General features: G+C 38.4%; 1 protein-coding gene across 13 annotated transcripts in view; it reads right to left on the minus strand.

Moving 5' to 3' along the window:
- Positions 1-14,636, minus strand: part of STMND1 (stathmin domain containing 1) — a 382,758-nt gene that overhangs the window by 350,095 nt on the left and 18,027 nt on the right. For 12 of the 13 annotated variants that reach the window (XR_013533686.1, XR_013533685.1, XR_013533689.1 and 9 more), the window contains exon 3: positions 399-466. The exons of the other annotated variant lie outside the window; for it this stretch is intronic. Coding sequence is in view for 3 of the 12 variants with exons in the window: in XM_078368292.1 (XP_078224418.1) it covers positions 399-466 (68 nt within the window). In the remaining 9 variants the exon portion in view is untranslated. The remainder of the gene's footprint in view (positions 1-398; positions 467-14,636) is intronic. 13 annotated transcript variants of the gene reach the window in all.

The following is a 14,636-nucleotide window of genomic DNA, read 5'->3' on the forward strand; positions in this document are numbered from 1 at the left end:
TCCACTGGTGAAAGGGCAGGTTAAATAAATGGTGGTTTGTAAGCACTCTGTGAACTTCATTTATCTATGACTGCTCTTTCTCCTTCAACAGAGCCACAAATAACTAGAGGTGGACCCTCTCAGAGCCCCTCTCGTAAACATTCACCTTCTTTGGCAAACAGCCATGAAGCAATTTTGACGCGCAGGGTTTTGTTTTTCTCCTTTTACAGATAATGAAATGTCACTCATCTACTTAGAACCACTCTATGAACCTTGAGGACACTCAGGCCAGGAAATGGTAGCCCCCCCCAGAGTATGGCTGCCCTGGAGCAACTGTCTTCATAATGGAAGTGGACAGGACATAAGGCAAAGGGGAATATCCTTCAGCCAAATTCCAATCAAGATAGTACATTCTTTACCTGAATTGCATTCTGCAAGCATACTTCCAAGATGTACTCGCTCCCGTGAAAACAAGCTGCCTCAACATCTGTGGGGAGACAAAGGAAAACATGGGGAAGGAACCCAGAAATGAATATTTCAGCATAAATGTGGGAAGAAGTACACTGCAACTTGCAAACAGCCTTCTGTACCACATGCCATAAATTAACACAATATAAATTTATACATATTTACACCACATAGTCTCTAACTATATAAATCCTCAATACTCAGACTGGTGGAGAAGGTGTAAGAGAACAGTCCATATGTTTATTCATGTTCTGTGGAACTCTAGGGAACTTGGTGATTATACACACACACACATACACACACACACACACACACACTCACACTCTCTCTCTCTTTTCTCCCTCTCTCTCTGTGTATAATTAAAGGTGATTCTAAATATTTAAATCAAATTAATACCTAATGGCAAAACTCTATTTTAGAAAATGGTGCCATTTTTTTTCCAGATAGTCACAGCCCCAAAGCACTTTAATTCTATTTAACTAAGCTTTTACCAAGTTGGCTTATGTATTCCAAAACTTTGGTAAATAGTGACTGATCTATACATAAAGATTTTGTAAACTTATAGATGGAAAAGATAATTTAAAGGGCTATTCCCTAGGATCTGTTATCCATATAAAAGAAAAACACAAGATTTCACAATTTCTACTTGGAAGCTTCTTAGCTAATAAGAGACACTGTGATATCTTGAGGGGAAGGGGGTAGGAGAAAATGTCAGAATAGTGGGGTTCTCTTTTTGGCTCTGCCATTTACTTTTTCTTCTTGGAAAAGTCCCTTCACCTCTTGGAGGATAAGGGAGATAGTAATATCTGCCTTGAATACCTTAAAAAAACCTGTAAGAGTCAATGACACAGAACTGCTGTGAAAGTACTTGGCAACTGTAATGTCTTTATATGTATTGTCAAGTCATTGTTATGATTTCTTTCATAATTCACTAAGCAAACAAAATACATTCAGTTTCTTTTACAGCTTTCTTGGAAGAAATCTACAGCTGGGTTGCTGTTGACACTCCTTGTATCAGAAGAAAGCCATCCACAATGGTCAGAGGAGCACATCACAGCACCGACTGCCAACTTGCTTTGGCACATGCATGTGTGTGGGTGGGGACTGTGGCTGCGTCTTGGACACTGCCCAGCACTCAGTGGGCACTTATTAAATGTGGAATAACAATAAGTATTTTAGAGGGAAATGGCTCTCTGACACAAACAAGACAGCAAATTTTTCACATGTCACCATTTAAAGGTATAGCAGCTGTGAAGTGAGTAGAGCCTTTATTGTATTTGTAGGCACCAAAGAATCACACTAAAATAGAGTTGCACTTATCATAGCCAAAGTCCTAGCTGTTACACAATGAAGAGCAGACTCTTAGTCTCTGCTTTGCTTTACACTGACAGCAAATAGAATCCACTTCAAATGATAGCTTGTCTTTATTTTGGTCTGTCTTTTTTCTTCTCCTTTAACTATAAGAGGATTCTAGTTATGCATCATTTGAGGACTGAAGAAATCTTTTCTTCTGCCCACATCTTTATAGGCATGGAAAAAGTCTATACATCACAGAGATGCACTTAGACTCCATATAATGGCCAGGACACAAACACAGGCTCGAGCGAAGAGAGAGGGATGCTAGGTTCGTGCTGACACCTCTGCCCACTCCACCACCATCACCAATGCCACCATGCCTAGCATAGCAGTGATAGATGCAGTGGAATTACCCAACCTCATAATCAGTGAAGTCCCTGGTAACTACAACCCCACGTGAGGAATAGATTTTTGCATGTATAAAAGTCAAGAGAAGCCAGGCAGGGTGGCTCACACCTATAATCCCAGCACTTTGGGAGGCCGAGGCGGGTGGATCACCTGAGGTCAGGAGTTCGAGACCAGCTTGACCAATATAGAGAAATCCCATCTCTACTAAAACTACAAAATTACCAGGTGTGGGGGTGCATGCCTGTAATCCCAGCTACTCAGGAGGCCGAGGCAGAGAATTGCTTGAACCTGGGAGGTGGAGGTTGCAGTGAGTGGAGATGGCACCATTACACTCCTGCCTGGGCAATAAGAGCAAGATGCCATGTCAAAAAAAAAAAAAAAAAAAACAACGAAGAGCAGTACCTAAAGGACAGGCAGGAGCACCAGGTTAGAGCTAAGCCCTGTGCAGCCTTATTTTTAGGAGTGAAGGAAGGATCAGTAATGAAGGAATAAAAATATTTGAAACATTCACTTTCTCACATTTTTTCTTTTATGCCACTCACAGCCTGCTGGGGATAAAGATGTAAAGTTACGAATGTCCAATCAAGACTAACATTTTCAATTTTAAGATCACGGATCACTTTGCCAGTCTGATGAAATCTATGGACTCCTTTCCCAGAAAAATGCATGCGACACAAAATTGTAAATATAATTTTAGAAAGTTGATTGCCACTCAAACCCTATTTAAGAGCTCAGCTCTGAAGAATTAAGGGAAAGACAGCAAGGGAGGACTACTTATTAGGCTTATATAGAAAGTATAGGGCTAAAATGGAGAAGTAGAGTGTATTAGTTTCCTATTGCTGTTGTAATAAATCACCCCCTATTTGGCGCCTTAAAACAACACAGATTAATCTTTTTACAGCTGTGGAGGTCAGAGGCCTAAAATGGTTCAGTAGAGCTGTGGTTCTTCCAGAGGCTGTAGGGGAGAATCTGTTTCACTACCTTTCCCAGCTGCTGATTCCTGGATGCACATGCCCAGATTACTCTGGCCTCTGCTTTCATTATTATGTCTTGTTCGCTGATTCTGACTCTCACCTGCCTTTTAAAAGCACCCTGGGATTGCATTGGACCCACCTGAATTGTGCAAAATAATCACCTCAAGATTCTTAACTGAATCACGGATGCAAAGTTCCTTTTCCCACGTAAGTTAACGTAGTCACAGTTCTGGGATTTAGGATGTGGACGTCTTTGCATGTCAGCCTACCACATCAGCCTACCACAGACTACTTCAAGGTTGTCACTTTGCACAGCGCTATTTGAGATAATAGACTGGGGTTCAGGCTAGACGAGTTAGATAGAAATTGAAGGACGCATCTGAGCTTCTGTATCTTCAGGAGAGTTACTGAATGAGGCCAAATCCAAGCAATGGGAATAAATTAAAACTCTGTGCTTGAGAAAAGCATAATATTTTTTCAACCCATGACTCAAGGGAAAGTTACTTGGGCTCATTAAATCTTGAGTATCTTGAATGGAACTATGCAAACTGGCTCATTGAGAACCTCAAATGGTAACAGCACTGCAAGACAAGGAAGAATGAAGAATACGTTCAAATAAGATGAGCATGTGTGCTACTCAAAATAATTTACATTATTCTCCCCCAATTTTCCTGATACTTGAAAGTATCATTTTTTTTCTTAAATTTTTAAATTATTATATCAATCTGTTCTCATGCTGCTATGAAGAAATATCCAAGACTGGGTAATTTATAAAGAAAAGAGTTTTAATTGACTCACAGTTCTGCATGGCTAGGGAGGCCTCATGGCAGAAGGCACCTCTTCACAGGGTGGCAGGAGAGAGAATGAGTGCAAGCAGGGAAAATGCCAGACGCTTGCAAAAGCCTCAGATCTCGTGAGACTCACTCATTAACACAAGAACAGCACGGGGGAAGGCACCCCCCATGATCCAAGTACCTCCACCTGGTCCCAGCCTTGCCATGTGGGGGTTATTACAATTGAAGGTGAGATTTGGGTGCGGACACAGAGCCAAATCATATAACCATATCAATCACCTAGATCATTTCCTCAATTGTTCTTTTCACTTTCGATAGACAGGATAATGTCCAAGCTAGGATCTGAACTTGTAGAAAAAGAAATGAACATAGGTCATACTATATTTGGACTTTGCAATTACCTGGAGAAACTTACAGATTTCATATACCACTCAAAGGTGCTATTCTTAGCAAGATTCACACTTGGTATGCTCAATTTCAATATGAACTCAATATTTGAGGAGAAGGAAATTAAATCAGCACTTGGGTTGTTGTTTTCTTTTTTGATCTACAGCAGACTGGTCTGTCTGGATCCTGTGATCAAGATAGAATGTCATTATCCTGGTTTTTGTCTGTGACCTGTCAGAGCGGACGACTGGGTTTGAACTGAAAGGCAGCACATATGCTTCTGAAATGCTTAATTGTAGCAACACAGAAACATTGAATAAGCTTCATGTTGAAAATGTTGTCATTTCTCTCTCTAAGCCCTTCAGTGTTAAAACCGGGCAAAAAATAGACAGTCGAGCAAAGGCTGTTGTTTCCCTGATGTTCTCAGAAGCCAGCTCCCAGTTCTTGGCTTAGCCTTGCTGCCGAGTCTGAACTGAGGCTGGTGAGCAGATGAATGCTATACATCTCCCACAATGAAAATCAATTGTAGGCTTATATCTTTCTAGAGCATTGCACCAGAGTACTGTTAATCTGCTTTCTTGCTTTAAATGGAAAACCCTCCAGGGAAGTTTTGTGTACTCTAAACAAGATCTCTGTACGATCAGATAATAGGGTCTGTGTGAATGCAATACAAAATAGAGAGGGGGGCAAGCATGCTAATGCAGATTAGAAATTATTCAGCTTAGACTTTCATTTACTGAGGCAAATAATGTAAAAATGCTGCTATCTCAACTGCCATTTTCTTGTGATTTCTCCAAAGATTTTGAGATGATTATTTTTAAAACAAAACTGCATTAACTCTCAAGAAGTCAGTTCTGGAAACAAAACTTAATGTGTGTTTCATTTCACTATTTGCATTTTTAAACTGCACACACTTTGAAGGTAACACTTAAAGAAGAGTGGCTATGACTATCACTGCAGGAATACTTGTTTTGAAAGGGCTACTTTTTAAAAAGGAAATAGAAAGTGTGTAGATACTTCAACTCAATGATCCAAAGGAGAAATGTCCAATGTACAGGATACAATGCATATAATAAGGACACTACTTTTAGTCCTATGCTTGCCAAATAGGACCATGTCATGAAATTCTACATGTTAATTCCTGGCGTGTTCCATCTTGTAGTAATCAGGGTTGTCCAGAGAAACAGAACCAACAGGACAGAAATATATACATATGTAGAAGAAATTATATATACACATAATACATATATACATATCTATCTATGAAGAAATACAATATAAAGAATAGGCTTATGCAATTATGGAGGCTAATAAATCTCAAGATCTTCAGTCAGCCAGGTGGAGACCCAGAAGAGCCATGATTTCAGTCTGAAGGCTGGCAGGCTTAACACCTAGGAAAACCCAATGGTTCAGCTCGAGTCCAAAGATGAAAAAAAAAATGATGTCCTCATTTCAAGGTAGTCAGCTAGAAAGAGTTCCCTCTTGCTCTCACAAGGGTCAGGCTTTTTGTTCTAGTCAAGTCTTCAACTGATTGGATGAGGCCCACCCACATTAAGGAGGGCAATTTGCTTGACTCTGTCTACTGATTCAAATTTTAATCTCATCCAGAAACACCTTCAGAGACACACCCAGCATGTTTGACCAAAGGTCTGAGAACCCCATGGCACAGACTAGTTGATACATGAAATCAACCATCCCTGATAACCATCACTCATCTACCCATCCAACCAACCACTCATTCACTTGCTCAGTCTACCTTATGAACACCTACTGTGTGCCAAATTTGGGGGCTAGGAGCTGGGAACACCAAAACAAATAAGGTGGGTTTGACTTCTAGCATGATGGCATGAGGAGCTTCACAAACCTGTTAGCCAGTGAAACTGGTTTAAAATTTTTTTTTTCTCTTAGAGATAAGATCTCCCAAGGTAGAGGTCAGTATCACAATCATGGCTCACTGCAGCTTCAAACTCCTGGGCTCACGTAATCCTTCCGCCTCAGCCCCCAGAATACAGAGGACTACCGGCATGCACCAGCAAAGCTGGCTAATTTTTAATTTTTTTGTAGAGATGGTGTTGTGTTATGCTCCCCAAGGTAATCCTGAACTCTGACCTCAAACGATCCTCTTTCTGTGTCTTCTCACACTGTTGGGATTACAGGCATGAGCCACCATGCCCAGCAAAATTATTTTTAAAATCAAAACAAAAATAACCATTTAAAGCCTCTAAGGGAACACAGCAAATAAAGAACTGTTTAGGAGAACCTAATAAAATTGAGTAAGAATAGTGAGAATCCGTGGTATCTGTACCAATGTCACTCCCTCCTTCTCTCCAAGCTTAGCGAAACGGAAACTACACTCCAGACAGCTAAGAGGACACAGCTCTCTCTCGGGACAACCTCCCGTCAGAGGATGTCAACACTTCTCATCTTGTCCCTAGCTACGTGTTGTTGAAGCTAAAATCTAGAATCTGAGTGAGTGCAGCCAGGAGATAGAGGCTCTCTTCCTCCATTCAGCTATACTCATGGGATGGAGGCTTTGTATTGGGTGCAGTGCTGCTGATAGAAAGACCCTGATTGCTGCTGTATCATCTCCCAAGGTGACGGATCTATGCCAGGAGAAGTAAGCTGAAAAGACCGGAGGCTACCAGACCCTCTCCCTTCCATCAAACATTCAGTTCCAAAAGTGAAGTGTCACTCAGAGAGAAATATACCGTTGTCCCCACTTCCAGCCCAGATCTACAGTCCAGAAATTTTGCCCAAGTAGAGAAGCAGACTATAAAGCAGAGAGCCTCAAGTCTCTTCCTAAAAGAACTTACTTCATTCACAAGAGTATGCAGAAGTTCAAACCTAAGCATACTCTCAAAAAACAATGGACTTGTGGTTAAAAAAGAAAAATAATAATAATAATAAACAGTTGAGAAGACATTGGTGGGTTCATTGGTGATACAAGCTAAACTGTAGGTCAGCTATTTTTCTGGAGAAAACAACAGGGAAAGAGATAACCAGGAGGAGCCCTAGAAATCTACTGGGAATTTATGTAGCTCAACATCTAGGTGTAGTCAAAGAGATAGCTAAAGAGAACTGTGCCACTCCATCAAAACCACTGTCATCCCAGAGTGACTGCAGGCCTACCCAATGCTATACCCTCTGAAGAACATCAGAGGCTTAACACAGAGGAGTGAGAACAGAATTTGCTAAAATTATGCAGCAGCAACCAAACAAATAAGGAATAAAAGGTCTGGGTGGTAGAAGGACTGTATTCAGAGTTGCCATAATGTATTATCTAAAATGTCCAATTTCCAACAACAGAATTATGAAACATAGAAAAAGTATGAACCATGCACTAGAAAAATAAGCCGGCAACATAAACTGCCTATAAGTACAACAAAATATTGGTATAACAATGACTTTGAAGTAGCCATTATAAATTTGTCAAAGAACAAAAGGGAACCATAATCAAGGAAGTAAAGGTATAATGATAAAGCAGTAAAGGAAGGTATAATGCCATATAAGATAGACAATATTAATAAAGAGATAGGAATTACAAAAAAATATGTAAATCATGGAGTTGACAACTACCATACAGTTGACCCCTGAACAACGCAGGCATGGGGCACCAACACCCCCAGCACCATGGTAAAAATAGTACATGTAACATTTATTGAAAGTTGAATTGTCTGATATGTACCATAGATTGAGGTCTGCAGCTGTGGTTGCCTGCCATTTCAAGATTTTTTTTTAAAAAAAGCAAATTCATGAAATTTACATTAAATTTGCATATAACTTTTGACTCCCCCAAAAGTGTCTTGCTCATAAACCCAACTGTATCTGCACAAAAGAGTAGGGTCAGCCCATCTTTTCCTGCCTTAAATCCTGATGCTCACTTTTCTTTCTTACTAATAAATGCCAATGGGGGCATTTTCTTTATTCTAGAATAGGACACTTCCAGCTGCACTAGAAACCTGTTTAGGCAGATATCCTTCCTTAACAACGATTTTCTTAGTGGTGTCTGGGAACTCGCTGCTATCTCTTGGTTGGCAGAAGATGCTTCTCCTGTTACCTTAAAATTTTTAAAGCCAAATCTTTTTCTAAAATTATCAAACCATCCTTTGCTTGCATTAAATTCTCCAGCATTAGATCCTTTGACATCCGTTTGCTTTCAGTTGTCATTTACAATGACTTTGCTTTTTCTCACATCATATGAGAGTTTACAAGTATGCCTTTCTTGGACATAAAAGCCCTATTTTCTTTCTTTCTTTTTTTTTTTTTTTTTTTGGAGATGGAGTTTTGCTCTGTCACTCAGGCTGAAGTGCAGTGACATGGCCTCAGCTCACTGCAGCCTGTTGCCTCCTGGATTTCAAGTGATTCTCCTGCCTCAGCCTTCTGAGTAGCTGGGCCTACAAGTACCCACCACCATGCCCAGCTAATTTTTTGTATTTTAAGTAGAGACAGGGTTTCACCATATTGGTCAGGCTGGTCTTGAACTCCTGACCTCATGATCCACCTGCCTCAGCTTCCCAAAGTGTTGGGATTACAGGTGTGAGCCACCACACCTGGCCAAAAGCTCTATTTTCTATATGACATAAAAGGTATTTTGCAAAAAGTGCAAGGTCTTCACACCTGCTAGTATAGCTACAATGATGGCTTCATCAATTTCCTTTTTTATTTTTTATTTTTTATTTTGAGACAGAAGTCTCCCTCTGTCACCAAGGCGGGAGTACAATGGTGCAATCTTGGCTCACTGCAACCTCTGCCTCCCAGGTTCAAGCAATTCTCCTGCCTCAGCTCCTGAGTAGCTGGGTACAGGCATGTGCCACCATATCCGGGTGATTTTTGTATTTTTAGTAGAGATGGAGTTTCACCATGTTGGCCAGGCCAGTCTTAAACTCCTAATCTCGAGTGATCCACCCGCCTCAGCCTCCCAAAGTGTTAGGATTGCAGGCATGAGCCACCTCACCTGGGCTTCCTTTTCTTTTTCTACAATGTTCATGCTAGATTTATTTATCTTGAAATGTCAGGCAATCACAGTTGCAGACTTCAATCTATGGTATATATTAGTTCAATTTTTTTCTAGGAATGTCATGACCTTTCTCTGCTTCTTGGTAAAACTTCTGGTGTCTCTTTGCATGGGTCCCATGATGTTATTCAAGGTTTACAATATTGCACTAAACACAGTGAAAAATACATAAGAATCTTGAGAAACCATTTTTTACTGCAATATGCAATTTACTAGAGAGAAAAACTGCTCACAGGAAGATGATTAGTATCATATGATGTTTTCAGCATATTCTCACAACACTTGAGCTCACTGTAATAGAAACGGAAGGTGGCTATGAAATTCGTATAGTAAAGTATATACTACAGTTAATTTTATGCAGTTGTGATTTAATACTGTACCTTTATATTTGTTTACATTTCTCTTGGCTGGAATGGCATCATGTACAGCCTGTGTTTGTGTATGTAAATTTTGATACATTTTAACTTTTTATAATAGATTCGTATATGTTTTATGGTACTAAATGATGAAATCAAGTGGCATCTATATATATTTTGTGCATTCATGGCATATCTAACATAAATTTTTTTTTACATTTCTAGGCGATATGATTCATTTGTGAGTCTTTTAAAATTGTCACAATTTTCCAAAAAATTTACAAAATATTTATTTTAAAAAACTCACATGTCATTCAAGTGTCAACTATACTGAGATGAAAAATTCACTAGAGGGGTTCAATAGTGGATTTGAACTGTCAAAAGAAGGAATTAACAGACTTGAAAATAGACTGAGAGCACAGAGAGGGAAAAATTGGGGAAAAATCAACAGAACCTTCAGGAAAGGTTGGATACCATGAAGAACACCAGCATACATGTAAAAGACTATGGCTGTGGGAAGAAAGAGAAGAAAAACATCTGAAGAAATAATGGCCTTAATTACCCCAAATTTACTGCAAAATATTAATTTATACACCCAGGAAGCTTGCTGAACTATATAGAATAAATGCAAATGGAACTACAAAGAGACACATCGTAGTAAAAATTCTGAAAGCCAAAGATGAAGAGAAAATCTTGAAAGAAGCAAGAGAAAAATGACTTGTCATTTACAAGGGAACTCCAATAAGATTAATAGCTGACATTTTTATCAGAAACAATGGAGGACAGAATGTATTCAAAGTGTCCAAAGAAAAAGATCATCCACCAAGAATCCTATATCCAACAAAGCTCTCTTTCAAAAATTAATGTGGAATAACCTCCTAGATAAACGATTGCTGAGGGTTTTTGTTTTTGTTTTTGCTAGATCATAGACCAGTAAAGGAAGTATAACATTCATTTAACACCAAAGGAAAAAATACTAAAGAAAATTCTTCAGGCTGAAAGCAAGTGACCCCATATGGTAATGTGAATCCCCACAAATAAACAACGAACACTGGTAAAGGAATTATGTAACTATAAAAAGACTATATAAATGTAAATTTCTTCTCCTTTCTTCTCTCTACTGATTTAAAAAGCAATTGTGTAAAACAATATTCATATAATGTACTGTTGGTCTCAAAACATATAGAAATGTAGTATCTTTGCCAATAACAGCAACAAGAACGTGGGTGGGAGCAAAGCTGTACTAGGCTAAGGAAATGACTCCAGATGGTAGCTTGACGCCACAAGAACAAATGAAGAGAATCAGAAATGATAAATAAGAGGGCTAATATTAAAAAAGCTATAACTATATAATTGCTATCTTTTATTAGCTTAGCTTCTTTAAAAGACATAAAATTATATAAAGTAATCATTATAACAATGCATTCCTTGGCTTATAACATTTATAGATGTAATATGTATAATAATAATACCATAAAAAGTGAAGAAAGGGAATAGAGCTATATAGGAGTGTTATTTCTATATCTCCTGGAATTAAGTTCATCTAAAACTGAAGTTGATTCTGATAAGTTAAGATGTATATAGTAAGCCCTAGAGCAACCCCAAGGAAATAACTCAAAAAGTAGAGCGAAAACAATCATTAGAAGAATTAAAATGTTACATTAGAAGATACTCATTTAATACAAAAGAAAGCAGTAACAGAGGAATAGAGAAACAAAAAAGATATGCAAAATATAGAAAATAAAAAGTAAAAGGAAAGATGATAATATCTAATGTGAATGAAGTAAATAATTCAATTCAAAGGCAGAGATCATTAAACAGGATACCAATTACAAGATTTGCTACATAGAATTTAAGGGAAATACGCTTTAAATCCAAAGATACAAACAGACTGAAAGTGGGGGCTAGAAAAAGATATTCTTTGTAGATAATAACCAAAAGAGAGCTGTGCTGGCTATACTAATGTCAGACAAAATTGACTTTAAGTCAAATATTTTACAAGAGACAAAAGAGAATATTATTCATTGGTAAAAGGGTCAATCCATCATGAAGATGTCATAATCACAAGCATATTTGTACCTCATACCAGAGCTCCAAAATACATCAAGCAAACAGTGAGAGAATTAAAGAGAGAAACACACAGTTTTATAGTAGTAGGTGGAAACATCAATACTCTACTTTCAATAATGGATACAACTACACAGAAGATCAATAAGGAGATAAAACACTTGAAGAACACCATAACCAACTAGACCTAACAGACTTAGGCAGAACACTCTACACAAAAACAGCAGAATATACATTTATCTCAAGTGCATATAGAACATTCCATAGTATAGACCATATCTTAGGTTACAAAACAAGTGTCAACAAAAAGAATCAAACTCTGTAAGATATTTGAAGAGATTTATTCTGAGCCAAATATGAGGGATCAATGGGCTGTGATACAGCCCCAAGAGATCCTGAAAGCACATGCTCAAGGTGGCCAAGCTACAGCTTGGATTTATGCATTTTGAGGGGAAATAAGACATCAATCAGTATGTGTAAGATGTACATTGATTCAGTCCAAAAAATAGGACAACTCACAATGAGGCTTACAGGTCACGGGTAGATTCAAAAGATTTTCTGATTGGCAATTGGTTGAAAGAGTTTCTCTAAAGACCTAGAATCAATAGAGGGGGGTGTATGGGTTAAGATAAGGGGTTGTGGAGACCAAGGTTCATATTATGCAAATGAGGCCTCCAGGAAGCAGGATTCAGAGAGAATAGACTGTAAATGTTTCTTATCAGACTTAAGAAGGTGCCAGACTCTTAGTTAATTTTCTATTGGATCAGGAAAAAGACCTGGAAAGGGAGGGGGATTCTCTATAGGATGCAGATTTTCCCCACAAGAGACAGCTTTGCAAGGCCCAAAAGATGTCTATGAAATATATTTTGGGGTAAAATACTTTGATTTCTTTCAGGGCCTGCTATCTGTCATGTTGGTATCTTATTGCTACAGAGAGTTTGATTTGTCAGTCCTCAGGTCTGTTTTAACATTAACACTGGTGAGCTGTGCCTGAATTCCAAAGGGAGGAGGATATAATGAGGCATGTCTGACTCCTTTCCATCATGACCTGAACTAGATTTTCAGGTTAACTTTGGAATGCCCTTGGCCTAGAAGAGGGGTCCATTTTAATTGTCTGGAGGATTAGAATTTTAGTTTTGATTTATACAAGTCTCAACAACTCAAAAATATTGAAATACACAAAGTATCCACTTCTACTGCAATGGAATGAAACTGGAATTCAGTAACAGAAGGCAAACTGAACACTCCCGGATATATGGAAAATAAAAAACACATTCCTAAATGACCTAAAGGTGAAAGAAGAAATCAAAAGTTAAGTTAGAAAATACCTATAGGAGATGTGTTTTCTTGCATCATATATAGAGTCCTAGCCCATCAGCAATGCCATATTTTGGACTGGGACATAGCTGTTTAATTGAACTACTCTCTTCTCAGGGTTAAGAGACTGACTAAAGAAAATATGGGATGATATATTTTAATGTGTTCTTTTCTGTTTATACCAATTTGTCTTTCCACTTCTTTGTCTGTCTCTATCTAATAAGCTTTAACCCAAATCTCTCCAAAGCTAAGAGGCTGGCTTTTAATATATGAAACTTTTTGAAAGTTTCAAAGTGAGGACTGAAGGAGGTCAAAATATTTGACCTCAAAAAAATATTTTTTGAAATATTTTTAAATAGTTGCCACAGGGCAAGCTGATTGAAATAGCCCTGCAAAGCTGGCTTTTGAGGAGAAATTTGCATCTGTAGAGAATCTCCATTAATGCATCCAGGTCTTCTTTATCAAGGCCCTTCCAGAATCTAGGAGAAATTGAGAGCCTGACACTTTGAAAAGTCTGAAAAGAAACATTTACCATCTATTCTCTCTAAGGGCTACTGCCTCTGAGACCTCATCTATATAACAGACCACCTGTGCTAGCCAAGCCTCTTCCTTAACTTGTCTTGCCAATAAAACCAGATTTACTAACATAATCTGTTTTTGCCCACACTGTGAGCCTGCATTCTTTCTATAATCTCAAGATGGTATATAAGCTTCTATTCTCATTAGGGGTTTGGTCCTCACTCTGAAGGCTGCTGTGTGTATGTTTTAAATAAATTTGCAGGCCTTTTCTCCTATTTTTTAAAAAAAGAAAATAAAAACCTTTAGACAAATGAAAATGAAGACAAAACGTATCAAAACTTAGGCAAATACCATTTTAACATAGGCATATATCACTTTAATACAGGCATATACCATTGCCAGCATTGTGTACTAAAGCAATGCTAGCAGTGGTATATGCCTATATTAAAAATAAAGGCCAGGTGTGATGCTCATGCCTGTAATCTCAGCACTTTGGGAGGCTGAGGTGAGCAGATCTCCTAAGGTCAGGAGTTCGAGACCAGCTTGGCCAACATGGTAAAACCCTGTCTCTACTAAAAATACAAAAATTAGCCAGGTGTGGTAGTGGGCGGTGCCTATAATCCCAGATACTGGGGAGGCCGAGGCAGGAGAATCATTTGAACCCAGGAGGCGGATGTTGGAGTGAGCCAAGATCATGCCACTGCACTCCAGCCATGCAACAGAGCAAGATTCTGTCTCAAAAAATTAAATAAAACAAAATGTAAAAATAAAGAAATAAGTCGATAATCTAACCTTCTACCTTAAGACACTAGAAAAAGAAGAAAAGTACGAACAAAACCTAAAGCAAGCGGAAGGGAGCAAATAAGAGCAAATAGAGCAGAAATTGAAGAAACAGAAACAGAAAAACTATAGAGAAAATAAATGAAGCAAAATCTGGATATTTGACAGCACAAACAGAATTCACAAGCATGTAGGTAGACTTACAAAAAAGAATGAAAGAGAGAAGACAGAATCTGAATTGAAAGAGTGGACATCACCACCACTACAAAAATTAAAA

This window comes from Callithrix jacchus, chromosome 4 (genome assembly GCF_049354715.1).
Source record: "Callithrix jacchus isolate 240 chromosome 4, calJac240_pri, whole genome shotgun sequence".
NCBI lineage: Eukaryota > Metazoa > Chordata > Mammalia > Primates > Cebidae > Callithrix > Callithrix jacchus.